The 19245-nt window shown below is 43.9% G+C and overlaps 1 protein-coding gene across 2 annotated transcripts in view; it reads left to right on the top strand.

Annotated features, from left to right (window-relative positions):
• Positions 1–19245, top strand: part of DNAH7 (dynein axonemal heavy chain 7) — a 1167586-nt gene that overhangs the window by 302240 nt on the left and 846101 nt on the right. For both annotated transcript variants that reach the window (XM_069615701.1, XM_069615700.1), the window contains one exon: positions 7576–7762. In XM_069615701.1, coding sequence (XP_069471802.1) covers positions 7576–7762 — 187 coding nt within the window. The remainder of the gene's footprint in view (positions 1–7575; positions 7763–19245) is intronic.

The raw sequence follows: 19245 nt of genomic DNA, 5'->3' as shown, positions 1-19245 counted from the left end.
GAATAGGTGTTCAGTAACTTGGTGAAATCCACCAGCCATGCAGTGAAGTAACTGAACAGTAACTGAACAGACTGGGCCACTTTGATAAAATAGAAATAGCACACTTTTACCCAAAAAGTGATAGCCTGGCTATCACTCATCTAAAATTCTTGACAAGGCTTTCTCTAGCTTACCTAACCTTTATAAAGCATCTCCTTCAATTCCTCCTCTCTTAATCCTTTCATTTCTATGACTCTCCATAATGCCTGCTGCAATGTCTTGAGTTACTCTTAATTTATCACTGCATACTTTAACAAGCATTGGGAATGCCAAGAGTTTGGGCTTTTGTGTAGGCATCAGAAAGGCACTTACCAGGCACTGCCGTAGTAGTATTAACTGGCCATTGATGGAAGCAGGTGCAAAATGGTGCTAGTACCTGGGCATCTTATAGCAATGCCTGACAAATACCTAATACCTAGACCCAAGCCAAAACTGTTGGCTTTGCCAATGCTTGTTTTTAGCAGAACTTCAGTGAAGGACACACATAGTGCTTATAGATCGAGTGGCTGAAGGTAGACTTTTTCATTACACCAGTAGGGGTTTACAGCTCCAATTAAGTCTAACTCTGAGAAGACTGTTTTGCAAAAAAACACTGGCCGGCATTTCGAATGCAAAGTTTGAAGGTAAGACGTTTTTAAAGCGAGATCAAAGGGTTCCCATGAGGAGGTGTTTTGGACAGGGAATGGCAGGAACTGTGTGGGAATGGCCATAGGGATTATCATGGCCATGGGCGGTCAATGGGTGGACAAATAACTAAACAAGCTATGTGTTCCTCTTCATATGCCATTTCTCCCTATCTGTACTCTAGTGCATGCGCGACCTAATAGCTCAAACTAATAAAAGAAGAACCTCGATTGATGTATCACCAGAATCAATTATCAAATTTCCACATCTCAAAACAAGTGTGGGATAGATGGGGGAGAAAATGGTGAGCTAATTGGGAGGTAATGGGGAGCTAATAGCTTACGAGTGGCCTGGCCAGCCAGTAGGTTAGCAACACCTCATTCCATTGTCAAAACATGGATAAACGAAGCAAGTGGGAGGACATGAGAACAGGGGAGTCTGTCAAGTGACCCCTAATAGCCCAAACTAAACATTTGGCTTTACATTTGAACACATATACATCTACTTCTATGTATTGAGCATTCACAACAGAGGGTAGAGGTTTTCATGTCCCTTGATTTGCTGGGCCTAAGGACATGCCTTGTGCCTGCAGCATGGGAAGTGCATGCAAAATAATGCACAAACACGGGATGAGGGAAACACATCTTCATTATTCAACTTCTTATTACACACTGCCATGTAACGCAGCAATCACTGTCCTGCGTATGCGCACTGACCCCTCCTCCTAGGCTCTGCCGCCTAGGAGTTAACTGTGTCCTCCCTAGACACGACATATTGCCCTCGTGGCGATCAGATGCATTCTACTCTCACAGTTCCTCTTAGATTTCTTCTATCAGTTGTGCTGGCTGCTTATGTGCCGCTGAGGTCTCACACGCATTTCTAGTTCTAGGTCTGTCCTTGTGCCACTCTTCTTCTTCTCTTGGCCTGTACTGCTCCTCTTCTGCTTCACTCCCTTGTTCCTTTCTTCCCCTTCTTCCTCACAATAAAACTTGAATTGTGATATATTTTGCGTGATCACACACCCTGGGGATCGCGCAGTGACCATGGACCCCTTTATTTGCAAGATCACCCGGTGTGGTGGGTTGAACTTGGATTTGCATTTTCCCTCTTGCCTGCAGCGCACAAGCACCTTGTCTCCTGCCTGTAGCATGGATGCTTGGGCTCCTCTCTTCTCATCCGCGTACGTCTTAATTCCCTGCTTCTTGTCCGCATCTTCCTTGTGCAATGCTAAAGGGTCAATTTCTCTGGGTTCCTCCTGGTGAGAAAGTCTGGTCCTCACTTTTCTCTGGAACATAAGCTCGGAGGGATATTTCCTTGTCGTCCTGTGAGGTGAATTCCTGTAATTCCTGAGCATAGTGCATACTGCTTGGTTCAGCGTTACCTTGCGCAGTTCATTCTGCTGTAGTACCTTCTTGAGACTCCCCATTAACTTCTCCATAATTCCATTGGCCTGAGGCCAGAGCGGTGTTATTTTCCAATGCTGGATAATCATGTGGTCTATGAACCTTACAAATTCCAAGCTACTGAACGGCGGTCCATTATCTGAGTTGAGAACCTCGGCAACACCCCATGCAGAGAACATGTTGTCCAGCTCGGGAATGATGGTGCTGGCCGAGGTAGAATTGATCATTTGTATAAGTGGAAATGGAGAAAATTCATCCATCATCACCATCCAGTATTTCCCACATCTGAAGGGTCCAAAAAAGTCAACAGCCACGTGTGTCCGTTCTCAATGGCTCTGGGGGCTCTGTTCTGTCCATGCACTGACACAGGTGGCATATTCTTACCGTGTCTTCAACCATGGCATCGATCCCCGGAAACCACATGGTGTCCCTTATTTGTCGCTTGGTGGCAACCATACCACGATGGCCCTCATGTGCTAGGTCCACCACTTGCTGCTGTAGTTCCGCAGGTATGATGACCAGTATGATGACCATGTGAATCCCTCTCATTATAATGCCCTCTGTCGTTCGTGCCAGCTCCTCCTTCACGTTTTTGAAAGCTTGCATGTCTACCTTGTTTGCACCCCAGCTGTCACCATCCGATTTTCTCCACCTCCTCGACATGAGCTCTCTCACTTTCTGTAGCGTTCTGTCTGTGAGGGTGTGTTCCTGTATCATGCTCCTGGTGACTGACCTTGGCTGTCCTTGTTGGCTGAGAAAGTTAATATACTCTTTAGCTATTGACGTCTCACCCTTGTGCATCGGAAGGGAATGACACAACATGAAGTCTGCTGGCTGCTGGATTGTATTCTCTACCGGGCATGTGAATTATTGAGAAGTTAAAATCTTGCAGTCGTAACTCCCAACGCTCAATTCTGGGAGGCATCTTGCATTTCGATTCCCGTAAATGGTGGTCAGTGCTTGATTATCTGTGATGATTGTGAATGACTTTCCCAGCAGGAACATCTGAAAGTGCTCACAGTCCCAGACTACCGCAAGCCCTTCCTTTTCTGGTTGCGAGAATCTTTGCTCTACTTCCTATAGACTCCTGGAGGCGTAAGCCACAATCGCCTGTGGACTGTCTCTCCCTAGAGTGTCCTGGGCTAAGATGGCACCCAACCCCACCGGGCTGGCATCAACCTTTAGCTCGGTACATTTCATTGGGTCAAAGTAGGCCATACTTTCCGCTGATCCAATTTCTCTTTTTATGTGCATGAACGCTACTTCGCAATGGCGATCCCATTTAAACTCCTTGCCTTACTTGGTAAGTTCCCTCAGGGTGGCACTGATGGTGGCAAAGTCTTTCAGGTACCGGATGCAATAGCTGGCCATGCCCAGGAAGGTAGAGGCTATCACTAAGATCTCACCTCTACATCCTGTGGAGGTGAGATCTTAGTGATAGCCTCTACCTTCCCTGGGTCAGGGCTCATTCCACTTGGCGAGAACACGTGTCCAAAGAATTTGAGATTCCTTTTGTGAAATTTACATTTCTCCGGGTTCACCGTCAACCCTGCTTGGGATAATGCTGTGCAGACCTCGTGTAGAGCTTGATCATGTTGCTCCCTGTCTTTTCCGAAAACCAAAATGTCATCACTGTAATTAAAACAGTTTTGTATATGACAAATAGTCTCCTCACACTTTCCTGGAAGATCTCGGTTGCGGATGATATTCCAAAACAGAGTCTTTTGTAGCAAAATAGTACTTCATGAGTCGCAAACGTCATTATATATCATGACTGTTCATCCAGTTTGATCTGATGATAACCTTTGTAAAGGTCCCATTTGGTGAATATGGTGGTCCCATACAGCAAGCTGATCACATCATCCAAGTGCATCCCATGATGTCTCAGACGTTCCATGGCTTTGTTTGCTTGCCTCATGTCTACACATAGACAGATTTTATTGAATGAGCCTTGTTTGGGGACAGCTACCACGTGCAAAACCCAGGAGTGGGACCACAGGCTGGTTCTATTATGTCTTCTCTTAGCAGACACCTGATTTCCTCCTCCACTTCTGGTTGTAAATGGATCGGTATCCTTATGGGATGTTGGGCAACTGGGGCGACAGACTTGTCGATGTGTAGAGTCACTGGTTTCCCTCTCAAACATCCAATTCCTCTGAATAGCTCTGGGAATTGCTCATTGATTGTCCCCTCATGTCTCATTGCGTATGTTACAGCAGCAGTTCCCATTTCTGCGGCCATTGGTCTCCCCAGGAGATTGCTTCCCGGTACTTCCCCTTGAAGAACGTCCAGTTCCGCTATGGCAAGCCATTCTTTGTAGCTTAGCTTCATTGTGAATTTCCTGTGATTTTGAACAAGTCCTTTTGTGGCCCACTGAAATTCCTTGAGCCTTGATGGCATCAACGTAGGCGTGTTTGCCATCTTGCGGAACTTGGATATGCACATTTTATTTAACGTGCTCTGGTGTCAATGACACATTTTGCTGTCCTAACTTGATGCCAATGTCTTCTTCTGGGGCAGACATTACATTGGACGTCACATATGCATAGTCTAGTTGGTTTCTTACTTGTGAGGGCGTGGGTGATGGAGATCGGCTTATGACTTGTCGGACTTGGCTCACCAAGTTTTTCCTCGCCTCCATGTCCCTTCTGGTCCCTGCCATGTGCATGTTTGACTCGGGTCTCCTTCCTGGGCTGCTACTTCATTGCATGCGTTTTTGTCAGCGCGTTACACACCTTCGCCATATGATTTTCTCTCCCACAATTTGCACACCTCTGTCCAATTGCAGAGCACTTTACCCCTTCATCCTGAGGAAATGGTAGGCCGCATCTGTAGCATCTTTCTGTGGTCCCATATCTTTGTGCAAGTGGATTGGCGCCAGTCATGCTCCTTCCATCTGGCCTGATTTGATACGCTTGTTCTCTCATCAAACTTTTTCCAGTCTCTATTTGTGCTGTTTGAGTATCCACTCTCACTTCTGTTCACTCCATTTGCAGGATGGTGGTGAGGGGAAGGGGTTCACAAAGCAGTTTCTTTCTGAAAGTGGACGAGAGGCATCCTCCTATAATTCGCAATCTGATAGTTTCTTCATTGGTGAATTTACGGAAATCGCAATGAGCTACTAGCTTGCTCAGCCTGGTTGCAAAAGCATGCATTGACTCCCCATTCCTTTGACTGGCTGTATTGAACGTGTGCCTCTCATGGTCGATGTTTCTCTGAGGGTCGAAGTAGGTGCTTAACGCTGCCTTCAGCCCCTGGTATGTCTTCACCTCCTCAGTCGGGAAAGTGGGAATGAGGTCCTCCACTTCATCTCCCACCAGGTTAAGGAGCAGTCTCCTGGCAAACTTATCTGGAGCGCTCTCATCATGTGCAGCCATGTAGTTTTGAAATCCTCTGAGCCATCGTTCCCATCTCTGACCCAGAGTTTGCTGGTCCCCCATGTCTAATGGGCCTAGGCGGCAAAACGCAGCTGCCTGGGCCCTTCACCATTAGATATGTCGTCTCTGGTGGCATCTGGTTCACGGCATGCCTCCTCAGTCATTTTGTCGACATGGGGAAAATGCAGCAGCTCACCATGAAAGAATAGTCACTGGGGGCACTTGTTGAAGCTCACGGTGTAAAAGAATCACTGGAGACACTTGGTGAAAAAGCAGGCTTCAAATCCTATCCTCGTTGTCAGTTTTCATGTTTTCAGTTTTCATGTCCACTTGGCTTGTTGGGCCCAGGGGCATGCCTTGTGCCTGCAGTGTGGGCAGTGCGTGCCAAATAATACACAAACATGAGCTGAGGGAAACACATCTTCTTTATTCAACTCCTTCGTATACACTGCAGGCACACTGTGCAAGGGAAAGAAGGTCCACGTGCTAAGTGGTAAGTGCGAAGGAAGGCTCTGGATGGGCTCAATAGGGGTGCAGGCCAGCCAGGCTAGTGCAGGGGAAGGGAGCACGGTAGGGCAAGTGCAGGTGGGAGGGGAGGTCAGGGGAGACCACGTGCTGGAGTAGACTGGTTGAGGAGGGCCTGCTGCCCTGTATGAATCAGCAGGAACCAGGCAGCCAGTAAAAATGAGGCAGAGGGGGTATTAGAAAGGGAGGGGAAAGGGAAGGAAGAAGAGAAAAGGAGGGTCTTGAGATGCTTCTGGAACTTAAGGAGATCCGGCTCAAGTCTGAGAGGGGCAGGGAGGCCATTCCAGAGGGAGGCACCTGCAGAAGGGAGAGATATACCCCCCACTCTCTGCTTTGAAAAGCGTCTGATCTGCGGAGAGTTGGAGCTACAAGACCAAAGGGCTCTAGAGCGAGAGAAGAGGAGGCAGTGTAGGGAAACTTGAAGGAGAGCTGTGTGTCATCCGCTTAACACTGGAAGTGAGGAGAGAAGGTGGAGATCAAATGGGCTTGCGGGGTACGGTAGATGATGAAGAGCCAGGGTGAGAGGATATAGCCCAGAGGGTCGCAGCAGGTGGAGAGCATGATGGAGGAGAGGAAAGGGCCTAGTTGCACCTGGGATGCTCAGTAAGTGAGGAAGGAGGTCAACCAGTACAGTGCCAGGTCCATGATGCCAAGGGTATCACTGAGCCGGTTAATAAGGGTGGCTTGACTGACCATACCAAAGGCAGAGAAAAGGTCAAGAAGGATGAGAACGGAAGGAGAGTGGGAATCGAGTTTTGAGAGCAAGTCTTCACGGGTTTTCAGGAGTGCAGTTTCTGTGCCTCTGGCTGCTCTGAAGCCAGACGGGTGGTCTTGGAGACAACCAACAGATTTAGTGTGGTGGATCAGCTGAGAGATGACCAGCTTCTTCAAGTGTTTGCCCAGGAAGAGGGTAATGGGATGCATCCCTAAAATAATCAAGCAGTACTAGGGTAATTAAATGACACACTAAGATGTGAACCCTTTCTCCTTAATGATGATAACCTACATACTGAAATTAATTGGACCCTTTACACTTTTCATTTAGTTTAGCATTTAACCCCTCACTGACTTACCACAACCTTGAAACAAGGCAGTAGAAGCCTAGCATAAACAAGGCTTTCAATACCTCATCTTCCTTATAGTTCACCTGATACCTTGGGCTTTCTACCTGGGGTGCTCATAGCGATGTCTTCTCTTATATAACAGGTTGCTGCTAGTGCCCAACCAGTTATTTGAGGAAATAAAAACCCATTAAGGATGGCCAACATGGAAATGGAAGAGGGGCTCCACAAGGAGCCCCTCTTCCAATTCCATGAAGGGCCTTGCAGGTCTTGGATGGTGAAACGGATTGCTGGCGAGTCGAAGTGCCAGGGTGTTGGGGCTTCGAGCAAATGGATGGATGGTGCAGTGCTGGAAACTTTGTCAGGGAAAGTGGTAGATGCATGCAGCTTGCAGTTCACTTCTAACCCAGGCTTAGATCATCAGATTCAGCCGTGTTTTATATTAATATTCTGTAGTGCTATTTGTGGATAGTTCTTTCTTCACATTATGCACCTTTTGATGATTTTTTTTTTAACAATTGCTAACCAAATATTTTGCCTTAATAGAACATGGGAAGGAAAACTGTTGCTTTTACAAGAAATATTGGATGATTGGTTGAAAGTTCAGTCAACATGGTTGTACCTGGAACCCATTTTTAGCTCTCCTGATATTATGGCCCAGATGCCAGAGGAAGGAAGACGCTTTACTACCGTAGATAAAACATGGAAGGAGAGTATGAAACAAGTCTTGCTGGTAAGTTTAGTTGACGGTGTTGAAAAATTTAAACCTGAACTGCTCAGATTTTTTTATTTTTATGGTTCTTGTAGAAAAATGTGACTCACGAAAACATTATCATTGAAGTATGATAGCTTTATAGGCAGATGGGAGGGGTCGTTATTGTGGGATATTGGCCCACGACCAAGTTATTGCTAGGGGCAAAATCTTGGGCCCTAATTTTGGAAACTGTCAAAGGTGATAATGACCTCATAATGCTAGTAGCAATAAAGGTTTTGGAGTTGTGGTGGTGAAGTAAAACATGTTAGTTTAATAATGAGTAGACAACATGTTTTACTAAACTAAATGTTAATTTGGAGGACTTCATAAGGTAACCATTTTAATTGTAAACTTGGTTGAACTGGAACAGTTTTAGAATGGGGTTGCTTTAGGTGCAATGTTAAAGAGAGCATTTCTTTTACACAAGTGAAGACACTATTCTACGAGTGCCTTGATGAAAGGAATTTTGCTGGGAAATTGCATTGTGATTTCTTGAATGCAGAGAAGTACTGTTATTTCCCTGGCTGCTAATGAAGTCCGAATATCTGGAATGCAATGAATACCAGTACGTATTGACTATGTTCCTAACATTCAGATTGGCTGGGCAGGGGTCAATAATAACTTATATATGCTAATACATTTTAGCAATCATTATTGTGAAGCTGCACAGCTCTGATGTAGTCACTTACAGACCTGAAGGAACACTACTTATGAGCTTCTCTGCCCTTGACTCATCTCTGTTTCTAAGCGTCTCTTTGCCTTCTCTTATGTTACTCATCTTTCTTTCACCTTAAGGTCCACCCTTCCTCTCTCTCACCTTGAGTCTCTTTCATCTCTGTAGCTCTTAGTCTCCCCGTCTCCCGTCTGCTTTCACCTGCAATGTTTATCTTCTTTCTATTAGCTCATTATAGTCATTCTCTCATCTTTTTTTTGTCTCCACTCTAGCCTCTTCATCAATCTCTTTTTCTCTCGCCCCCTCTCTCTTTAACACTCTTTGTCACTCTCTCTCTCTGCCTCCTTCCTTCTATTCCCCCTCTCGCCCCTCCCTCGGTCACCCCCTTTTTTTCACCTCCTCCTCTCTCTGTAATTCACCACTCCGATGCTGCTTTATAACGCAGCCCTCTCCCTTCTCACCACTTTCAGACAAGCTTACATTTGATAACTATAGGAATGTTATTTGTTACATATTACTTGTTGTTTATAGTCCCTAAATAAAGTAATATTGCAACTGTTAAAAATTCCTATGTGTTGCTTTACTTTGTAAATGCTAAATACTTGTATTTGATCCCTTATACTTAAGTGTGCTACAGAACAGTGTAGTACCATAAATTTTAAGTATTCCCAAACATGTATTTTTTGTTTCTCAGTTTAAGACATTCTTCAAGCCATGGGGGTGGGTAGTTTTATAATGTGTTGAAACATGGTTGTAACCCTTTTCTATTGGTAGTGTGCTATTAACGTGAGAAAAACAATGGTGCTTCCTGCATGCCAGGGGAAGGGAGCACTGCATTAGCTACTTTAGTTCTTTAGATATTATTCCTCATGCAATAGCAAACACCTGTCTGCCAGTATATCAAAATGTGCCCAAGTGCATATTATGTAATCCTGAGAACAAACCATAAGTAGCTCAACTGCACCATCCACATGACAACAAGCCCCTGTTTGTGTCAGAAGACCAGTCATTGATTAAGCAGTCTTTAAGGTCATTATTAAAAGATTACAATGGATCCATACATGCATGCAAGAATCATCAATAAACTTAAAATGTTGATAGATATAGTTCTAATGCAGATTTGTTCTTTAAAATGGCCCAACTACAGGCTGGGACCTCAACATAATTTAAAATCATTCTTTCATGGCACTGGGTGGTGCCACCCATACCCATGGCACTTATAGAGTGCACCTTGCGGCTCCTACCGGAAGTGACAGTGTCAAGGGTATAAGTGGTGCCTCCCTTCCTATGCCCAACAGTTCCTTTTCTTTTACCAAGGGTTGCAGGAGTTTGGAATACGCTCATAGCCGTGTGCTCCAACAATCACGGAAGTTGTTTAAATGGTTTTCATTTTTAATTTCCTTTGGGTTTTTCCCATTCTTTCTGTCCAAATGTTAAGAAACCCTAGGAGGTGGTGGTCCGGTGAGATGGAAGTGTGCTCCAGAGCTTCTACCAATAGTTTGGCAACCTGAGTTTCTCTAACGGTTGCATCATTTCATAAGCTTGAGGTCTTGACTCTTGTCCCCTACACCCCATTCTCATCTACCCCATCAATACGTGTCTATGGTCTGATACCTCATTGGACCTTTCCTGCACTTCTTGTCTTATCCTGAAGTGTGTGTGCAGCACAGGGATCTTCTATAGTAGAACTCTGTGGTGTGAAGTGAATTCTTTTTGAGGGGTTCAGAGGCCTAAAATAACTTTTCCTTGTATGTGGTTTGGTGGTTGTGTTTCTCCCATTGGTTTTAACGAAGGGATTGGCTGCAAAGAGCTCTCTTTATCGTGCTTGCATTTTTGAGGGAGACACGAGCCTTCCCTGTTTCAGGTGCTTCTTCAGTATTGGAATGAAATGGCGTTCTCTCTGGATAACAGTCTGCTGTATTTCCTTCTACAACTTTGGGTATCAAAGGTCTGTTGACAACTATCAGGTCTTCACATTTTCAAATTCTGCAGGAGCTGTTCCCTCATGAGCGTTTCAGTCACAATTTCTAGTTACTTTCTGCTGCTCTCTCATTAGCGTAACACGAAAGGAGAAGGGGCTACATACCCTATTGCTTTTTAATCCAACTAAACATATATATATGCATATGTAATGTACTGAAGGTTGTGAGTTGTCACTGTGAACACCAAAGAAGAATGGCAGACTAAACTGGTTGTGTCCTGTCTTAGCTCTCAGAAGCCACATTAATGTTAGGGTATGAGGATAGGTGCTGCATAATGTTGTTGTTGGCAACTATATACAGGACAGGAAGACAAAGGAGATGGGGAAATTCTATCTAACCCTGCCTGTCTATGTGGCTATCCCTAGACGGCACTGGTGTGCCGCTTATCTAATAGTGGATAGATTAAGGAAAAGAGGATACATTCTCTTTTTTCTATTTTCTTTCAACTTCAGTACCAGTTTATTTTTTACGTAGTCGTATGGAAGACAGGAATTACCAGTTTAATATCTTACTCTAACATTAAAAGTGTTGGATAGGATGGTTGTCGAACAGCATTGTGGCAATGATTACTTTATTGGCCAGTGCTGGAGGATCAACAAATCCCTATTAAAAATGCACTTAATGTAGAATTAAAACTATCATTTACTGTGAAGACTATATGAGGGGTCTGTACACTTTAGTATCTAGGTGGGCCCCTCATCTTGTGTCGGGGACTGCAGCAAAACCTTGTTTGCTGTCTCCCCGTATCTGTCAACCAGTTTCAGTGGACTCTTTTGTTATTCCTACATAAATATTACAAAGACAGTCCTGAAGAAGGTGGCAATAATAAGAGTCCACTGAAACCGGTCGGCAGATATGGGGGGACATCTCACAAGAATCTAAAGTGACTGGTGCAATAGAATCCTCATGAAAGGATGTAAATTGTTTTAAAAACTGAAAATTCCATTGTACACTAAGACCTTTCCTAGAGGTAACTATAGCAGACACAAAAGGTTCCCATGAGAGGTCTGGGGATTTATACTCCATTTCAAAAGTTATAGCATGATTGCCGAATTCATGGAAATGTATGCATGCTGGAGAGCTCCGGTTATAAATTGCTGTATAAATGTTCGATCCAAGATGCAGACTTGCTTCTTTTCCTACTTACACATTTCTTTTCCCTGTAGAGAGGCAAAATGTGGCAACCCCAGGAGGTCATAAAGCAACCTTTGTAACTTTATCAATTTTACCCCTTTTCTTTTGGTTAAGTTTGCTAAATTATGTTGGGTCACAGACATTTCCACTTTTTCTAAAGCAAGATCAAAAGCGCATTGCAAATTGAAATCCCCTGCTATAACAATATTATCTCGGTGACCGTTACCAATCCAATCCTCTAGAATCACGTAAACATCATTCATCATTGATTGAAGACTCAAACGAGAAGGGTTCCAATACAGATCAATAAGTCCCCTAGGCTTTTTTTTAGAAGACATTATAGCCTTCAATATACAAGGGATTCTAAACCATAGTTTCTTGTAATAGGATAATGTTAGAGTCTCCCAAAGCAGAGAAGGAAGAAGAGTTTGCAAAATTCACAATATTATAGAACCCACAACTGTTCCATGAGGACACCTTTAAATGAGCCCTGCTAAAGATTAGTGATGGCAATCGATTTCCTACTATCTCTATAAAGTATTGTCGAGAGCCACGGCCAACCTTTGTAATTTCTTGGCGGGTGTTTAAGCTCATCCTTGGTACCAAAAAACGAGTCTAGCATTGGTGTTCAAGTTCTGTTTGCTGGTTAAGGAAGAAAAGGATATTTTAAAGTTGTTCTCACTATTTACACTCTGAGCAATGAATTTGGTGAGGAGCTCTGGATTGGTAAGGTTGTGCACATCTCGGCCCGTTGATATGAAATGTTTCATTTGATCCCAAACAAGTCCAGCTACAATTGGAGAGAAGAAGTGGACCACTATCCTTTCACAACTCTCCTTGTTTATATCTACCCAATCAATATTACCTGTGTGGGCCAAATGTAAGGAGGAAATTGGGGAGAAGATTTGAAGAATGCTAGACCTGTCAAGAACATGCGGTCATTAACCTGTCTTATGTTCTCAAGCCCAATCACCCGACAAGATAGGCCCACTAAAAGTTTGAATCTGTCTTCCACAGAGATTTCCCTTAGATGCCTGACAAGATTAGCTGAACATCTTCCATATCAATACTCTTCAAGCGAGGGGCAACCTCCTCTTCAAGCGAATGTAGAGTGGAAAGCATTGCACTGGGGGACTATGTCAGCGACTCCTTTATTTTGTTGTACAAGGAAGTAGAATCAGCCACTTCTAGTATAAGATCTACAGATGTTTTGTTCTCAGTTTCTGATAGAAACAATGTGGTTATCATCTTTTGTAAGATTGTTTGCCTTTTTTGTGATTTCCTTGAAACCTTGGGTAGTTTTGTATTTTGATCAAGAAGTAAAGTTATGGATACAGATTGAGATTGTGTATTTAAGTCAATAACTTCCTCCGTAGTGAAGAAAGTTCTTAAAAACGTCCTGGTGGAACGATTTTTATTCATATTGAACATTATTAAGTTATTTGTTTTGTTTGTTTCTCGTTGTTTCAACTTATGGTTTCTCTTGGTTTGATTTCGTTTAGACAAAGATGAATAATTGCAAACAGATTGATCCAATATTTCCACCTCTTGAATATCATTTGATGGTTCAGAGCATTTAAAAAATGTCAGGGGTTAGGCTCCGCCTTTCCTGCGTCTGTCAGGTCTCTGCCTAGAAATAGAACAGTGCTCAGGGTGGGGTGCATTAGTCTGAAAAAGAGAGAGACAGTGGGCCTGTATTGCTCTCCCCAGAGTGCACGGAAAAACATAAATCACCAATGCAATTATAGAGCCAATACTTTGAACGCAGAAAGACGCAATAACTTGCAACCATACACTCTTAGAAGATAATCAGCACTTATACGGCTATTTATTCAAAGTTTAAAAGCAACCAGTAATAACATAGAAATAACTCACAGCAGTAACATAGACATAAATCACAGAAGAAGCAAAGAATTCAAAAGGAAATAAATCACCGTGAGCGTAACTGGATTCCTCATCTCGCCCAGAAGCGTCTGGAAGACCCCGGGAACAGCCAGGTCGAGAGCACCACAGCTCACAGGAATGCCGGACGTAAGCATCATCCTCCGGCTGAAGTCTCACCTGACCACCTCCGGGTTTCCGCACATATACATAATCCGAAAGGGTGGCAGTTCTCGAACCTTCTGGAAATGGCACTTGCGCAGTTGATGAGCAGCCTTCGGTTGCCAGCTGGGTCAATCGACAGCCACCCGCAAGGAGCAGAGTGCCTCCCTCCACTAAAAACACGCTCCACGGAGAACAGTAACAAACCATAACAAAGTTAGCTTTCCCAGCAGAAATGTCCTTGACCGCATACCAGGTTTGGAAAGCATGTTTTCCTCAGCACCGTGAATCTAACACTCAGCAAAATGTGTGCAGCTTTTCACTGCGGCATGAAGTAAATATCCATCATGGCTCTGAGCGCTCCCAGAATGCACTGCGCACCAGCGCCATTTTAGTTCAAGCATAACAGGGCCTCATCACGAGTCTGGCGGTAACACTTAAATGCAGCAGTAGCGCTATTACTGTTGCATTTAAGGGTCCGCCAGATCATGGCTTTGGCGTATTTCCCCCCCAGCTCTGAGCTGGGGGGAAATCCGTGGCAAATTTGCCGATTTTTGGCGCATTTACCACCGGCGGGGTATGTGCCGGTGTTACTGCCCAACTCGTGATGAGGCCCAGTGTGTTGAGGAATTATGGTTGTGTCAGGGTATAGTTGTGGACGTTTGCTGAATCAAGGTCTTTAGGTTATATTCCTTAACTTAAGCCCTTTAGGATTATGGGACTGTCCCATGCAAAGATTGTACTCATAAGTGATTGTTTAAAGGACAGCCTGTGATGACTTGGAATTTAAACCAGGGTTCTAAACTGCCTTTCTTCCCTGGTAGTCACAATTTTTCCAGCCTGCTAGACCTGAAATAAAGGATTACATAACAATAGTTAGCTTTGGGGTATCTGGGCAGTAAATCCACCAGATTCTTTTTCCCTTTTTTTGCAGCGCACATAAACCATAGGTATCTAGGCACTAGTTTAATTGAATTGTGGAAGTGCAGTTTATATATGACATGCTCTGTTTTTTCAAGTGCGGATCCGGGATTGGAACCTGTGTTTGCCCAAGCATGGTCTTGCTTCCAAGATGCGCGTGTTGCCACAGAGCTATCCTCCCATCCACCAAAGGGTATTACTGTTACTGCCACTTGGTCCGGTGGTATTACCACTGGATTATAAATGGCTGTGGGCAGTGTTAGTCCCCATTTATTTGGATCCATTTGAATCAATGGGGGATTTTGGTGGAATTACTGCAGTGGTAATTCTGGGGCGGTAATTCAGCTAAAATTGGGTGGAAAGTTGGCAGATTTACTTCCAGCTCATAGCTGGAGGTGAATCCTTCAGCTTTCCGCCAAACTTATAGTAGTGTGGTAATGTGGCGGTATACGGTAATACTGCTGCATTTTACCCTGACTGCCCAACTTGTAACGAGGCCCTAAAGCCCTCATTACGAGTATGGCTGTGAATTGTCCTCCTCTGTGGAATTACCATTACTTCCCTGGTGTATAGTAGAATTTCCATCTTAGCACAACACGTCAGGCGCGAACACATACCATTGGTGGTAACAGTAATTCCGTCCAGTGGAATCGCCACTGAACACAGAGCTAGTGTCTGTAATTCTGCCAATGATCAGCAGAATTACTGCCACCGCCATGTTGTTCAGCGGAAATTCTACCAGCGGAAAATACGCCAGTGGAATTTCCACCTACAAATTAAATCTGGGTGCTAATTCTTCCAGTTCATGGAGGAATGGCCCTGGAGGTAATTCCACTGTTTCGCTCTAATTTTCTGGTAGTCATGATTCAACATAGTGGTAAAGGTGGCAGTAACGGATTTACCATCAATTTAGCCACTTACCGCCATACTTGTGATGAGGCCCTATTTCGTTTCCATGTATGTATAAGTAAATATTGAATAGCTAAAACAAGTTGTGCAGTTCTAAAAGTCAGCAGAGTTCATGAAAACGTATATTCATGCACTGTAGCATGAGGCACTCAGGGGCTGTGTTTTCAGATTCATGGATTGTTAAACATAAATTAATTTAAGAGAACTTGCAATTTTGTTCTCTGCGAGACAGGGAATTCAATAACTGGTAGTCAGATGCGCACGAGATCTGGTTAGAAAAAAGGACCCAGCAACTTATGCAAGCACGTGACTTCATTTCAGGAAGAGATTTCCGAATCCCAATATCTAGGCAATGGAACGTTGTGTAAACAGTGTGGGAGCATGGTCAGCCACATTTGTGGAAATGAATAGTGCAGGAGTGCAGTAAACACAAGTTTGCAATACACCAGCACAGTTTTGTTGCTGAATCAAAAGTAAGCGGGGGAAGCGTAGTGAAGTCATCAAGACAGCTAGAAAATTGAAGCAGCGGAATTGAAAAATAACATACGACTGTCAGAGAGCAGAAAGAAGGCATTGTTGTTAGAAGGAATTGTAAATAGTCAACAGCCAGGCGGTGCATTAAGCTCTAAAAGAAGACAACCAGGTAAAGGGTGGAATTTAATTTTACTGGATGTGAAAATAAGGAAAACTTCCAGGTCAGTTTCCTATTGAATGTTTCTGTTTCTTGTAGATTTCACTGACTAGAGACGTTTATCCAGGGGACGGCAAACGGTGTCACAGGGTAGTGCAGGAATCTGGAAGTTTATTTTCTTGTCCATTCCCCTTTCCCCTCAGTGGTGTCAAGTCTAAAGTTGATATAGAAATCCCCAGGCAGTACAGCTCGGGAAGGGTTAGTGGGTACATCTTCAGTCTCTGCAGGTCAGGTAGGCTGGGACCTAACAGGATGAAAGGCCCATGAATTTAATCCTGCCTGGGTCGGTGATGGACCCCAAAAGGGACCTACCCTGAGTGAGTTGGGGAAAATGTTGGAAGAGATCAGGGAGGAGTTCAAAACATCTCGTAGGGAAGCCTTAGTTTTTATTCCAACGTTGGAAGAGCTTAGTTGGAGAGTGACTGAGTCACAGAGCACTGGGGAACAAGTGCCTTTTGTAATAGATCTGGACAAGGGACCTCCTGATTTACTCCTTGAGCCAGTCGCTGGGTCTTCTAGAAAGGATGGTGCAAAGGAAGGTGGTGGTTAGTCACTTTCAGAGTGGATGTTCTTCTTACCATGGTACTCCGTTGGCACAGCCTGAACGTTTTAGCAGACATCAGCAAAAATGTAGATCCTTTTGGATGTAATGTGAATTGCATTTCCTATGTAGAGCAGAGACATTTCCTGCCGATACGTCAAAGGTGGCATTTGTATTGTCATATTTGTCAGGAGATGCAGCAGCATAGTCTGTTCCTTTGGCTGCTAGAGGGGGGCCCAGAGTTAGGGAGTCTGCGCTTGTTGAAGACTGAGCTAGGTAAGATGTTCGACTGACATACGTTGTCACAAAGTGTAGACGGGTTGTTACTGGAATTAAAGCAAGGGAGTACAGATTTGGTCACTTATACTACACAATTTCATTCTCTTGTCGTGGCGAGTGGTTGGACCGAGGAAAAGGGGGCTTCTCACTTTTATAGGGGAGTAAGAGAAGAATTAAAAGGTGCTTTGGCAGTTATCACACACAAGCAGTTTGCAAAGATATTATTTCCTTATTGATGCAGATAGATGCAAGATAAGGAATATTCCTGAAGGTAGAACCTGGGTAAGGAGTGAGAGGAGTAGGAGAAAAGATGGTTAAGCCTTATGAACGAGTGAGCCAGTTAAGAGCACCACTTACGAAAGAGTAGAAGGAGAAAAGAAGAGAAAACTTGTGTTTGTGCTGTGGAGACAGTAGCACTATGTGGGAAGGTGTCCACAACGCCTTGAAGGTTCCCTTTTGTCGCAGCTAAGGGTCAACAGGTTGCAAACATATTACAAAAGGCTGTACCTCACATTCCCTTTAATGTATCTTTATTTTTGGAAAGGCAATTTGCGATATTGGGGGCCCAGTGTGATTGATTCAGGGGCGACAAGTAGCTTTTCGGACAGAAAGCTGGCAGCTACGTTAGAGGTCCCAATTCGCACTAAGGAAATGCCAGAGCAGGTGATGACAGTGGATGGTGCGAGTTGTCATCAGGTCCAGTTACTCATGAGACCAAATTGATTCGGTTGGAATTTGCGGGCCAGCACAGGGAGGAGTCAGGATGCCTTGGCTAACAATGGACAGCGTGCAGGTAACTCACTAGCCTCCTGCTCATCGAACACATCCTTAAATTAAGAGGAACTGTCTAGTAATACTCCCATCACTGCCCCAACTGAATGTCCATCCTGCACTTCTCCCGCCAAACAAGTTCCTTGTATAGATATAGATCTATTGAGATAGATATATTGATATAGATATTTAAACATCAAGTCGGCAAGAACATGATTTGAAGTACACATTTTGCAAACAATGAAACTTATTTAATTGTGAGGTACAATGCTCAACGCGTTTCAGGGGAAACCCCCCCTCCCCAGGATCCCAGTTAAACGACAAAATCACCCAACGGAATATCTTGTAAGACATTACTTCAAGTCTGAATGTAAGGAGTTTGAAGGTGTTATGTCTTAAAATAGTCTATACTTACAAGGTTATTTGGGCTTTTAGCTTTACCTATATGGTACACCGCTTTGGAATTTTGAGTTCCGCTCCTGAAGAAGGCAGTGTCCCCTGAAATGCAGTGAACATTGCTCTTCACAGTTAAAGAAGTTTCATGTTTGTGAAAATTGCATTTCGAGTACCACCAAACTCAATTATTGTTACCGCCACTTGCTCCCGTGGAATTACCACAGGATTACAAGTGGTGGTAATTCCCCATTTCTGCAGTTCATAGGACTCCTGGGGATTTTTGGCGGATTTACTGCTGGCGGTATTATTACATGGTAAATCCATTGATTTTTGGAGGTAAAGTGGAGCATTTACTTCCAGGAACAAGCTAGGAATGAATGCAGTACTTTCCCTCTGAAAATTGGCAGATTTACCACACAGTTATTCCGCCAGCGGCCCTATGTCCTCTCCCTATGACTTGTGAAGCGCTCCATTGGTTCCTGAAGTCTAGGTCCCTGCTCAAAAAATACCCTAATCACAATAATAATAATATTAATTTTTTATGTGCTGTGGCTGTATCTGACAAACCAATATCGCTCTTTAAAATACATTTCAAATACAATGCATTTAGAAAGTTTCTTTTTTAATGGGAATAACATACTCATTGCAAATATGGAAGTGAAGCTAGACATCCATTGGGTCTATGGCAACATTAATTCGTAGCTCCTCTGAACATATACATCTCGCACTTATTCACGCTGCCCTACTTATTGTAAGATAATTCATTGGGCAGCCTTTGTTTGGGTGAAATTTCGCCAGAAGATGGCGCTGTGAGTCAAGCAATATGCTTCTGATTAAACTGATGTGTTTTCCTGAGGGCGCTCACGTCAACAGCCCAAGAACAAACGTTTTTCAGTTTACTGTATTATGCCAGTGGGCTTCATCATGATACACACTATGTATAGCACAGCCTGCGATTCTATTATGCAGAACGTCGTCGTGGCTTTTACTGCAGTAGCAAATTAACTTGAAACAAACAACATTAATGTAGGGTCGAAGAGTTGGCATTCTAACGCGTTGCTTCCGATGATCTGTCTGTCTTTGTCCCAGGCAGCAAACCTTTCCCTCCATTGCAAACTCTTT

This window comes from Ambystoma mexicanum, chromosome 9 (genome assembly GCF_040938575.1).
Source record: "Ambystoma mexicanum isolate Mex_15411 chromosome 9, UKY_AmexF1_1, whole genome shotgun sequence".
Lineage (NCBI taxonomy): Eukaryota > Metazoa > Chordata > Amphibia > Caudata > Ambystomatidae > Ambystoma > Ambystoma mexicanum.
The sequence above is the reverse complement of the archived record's forward strand: the minus strand, read 5'-3'. Positions and strand labels throughout refer to the sequence as shown.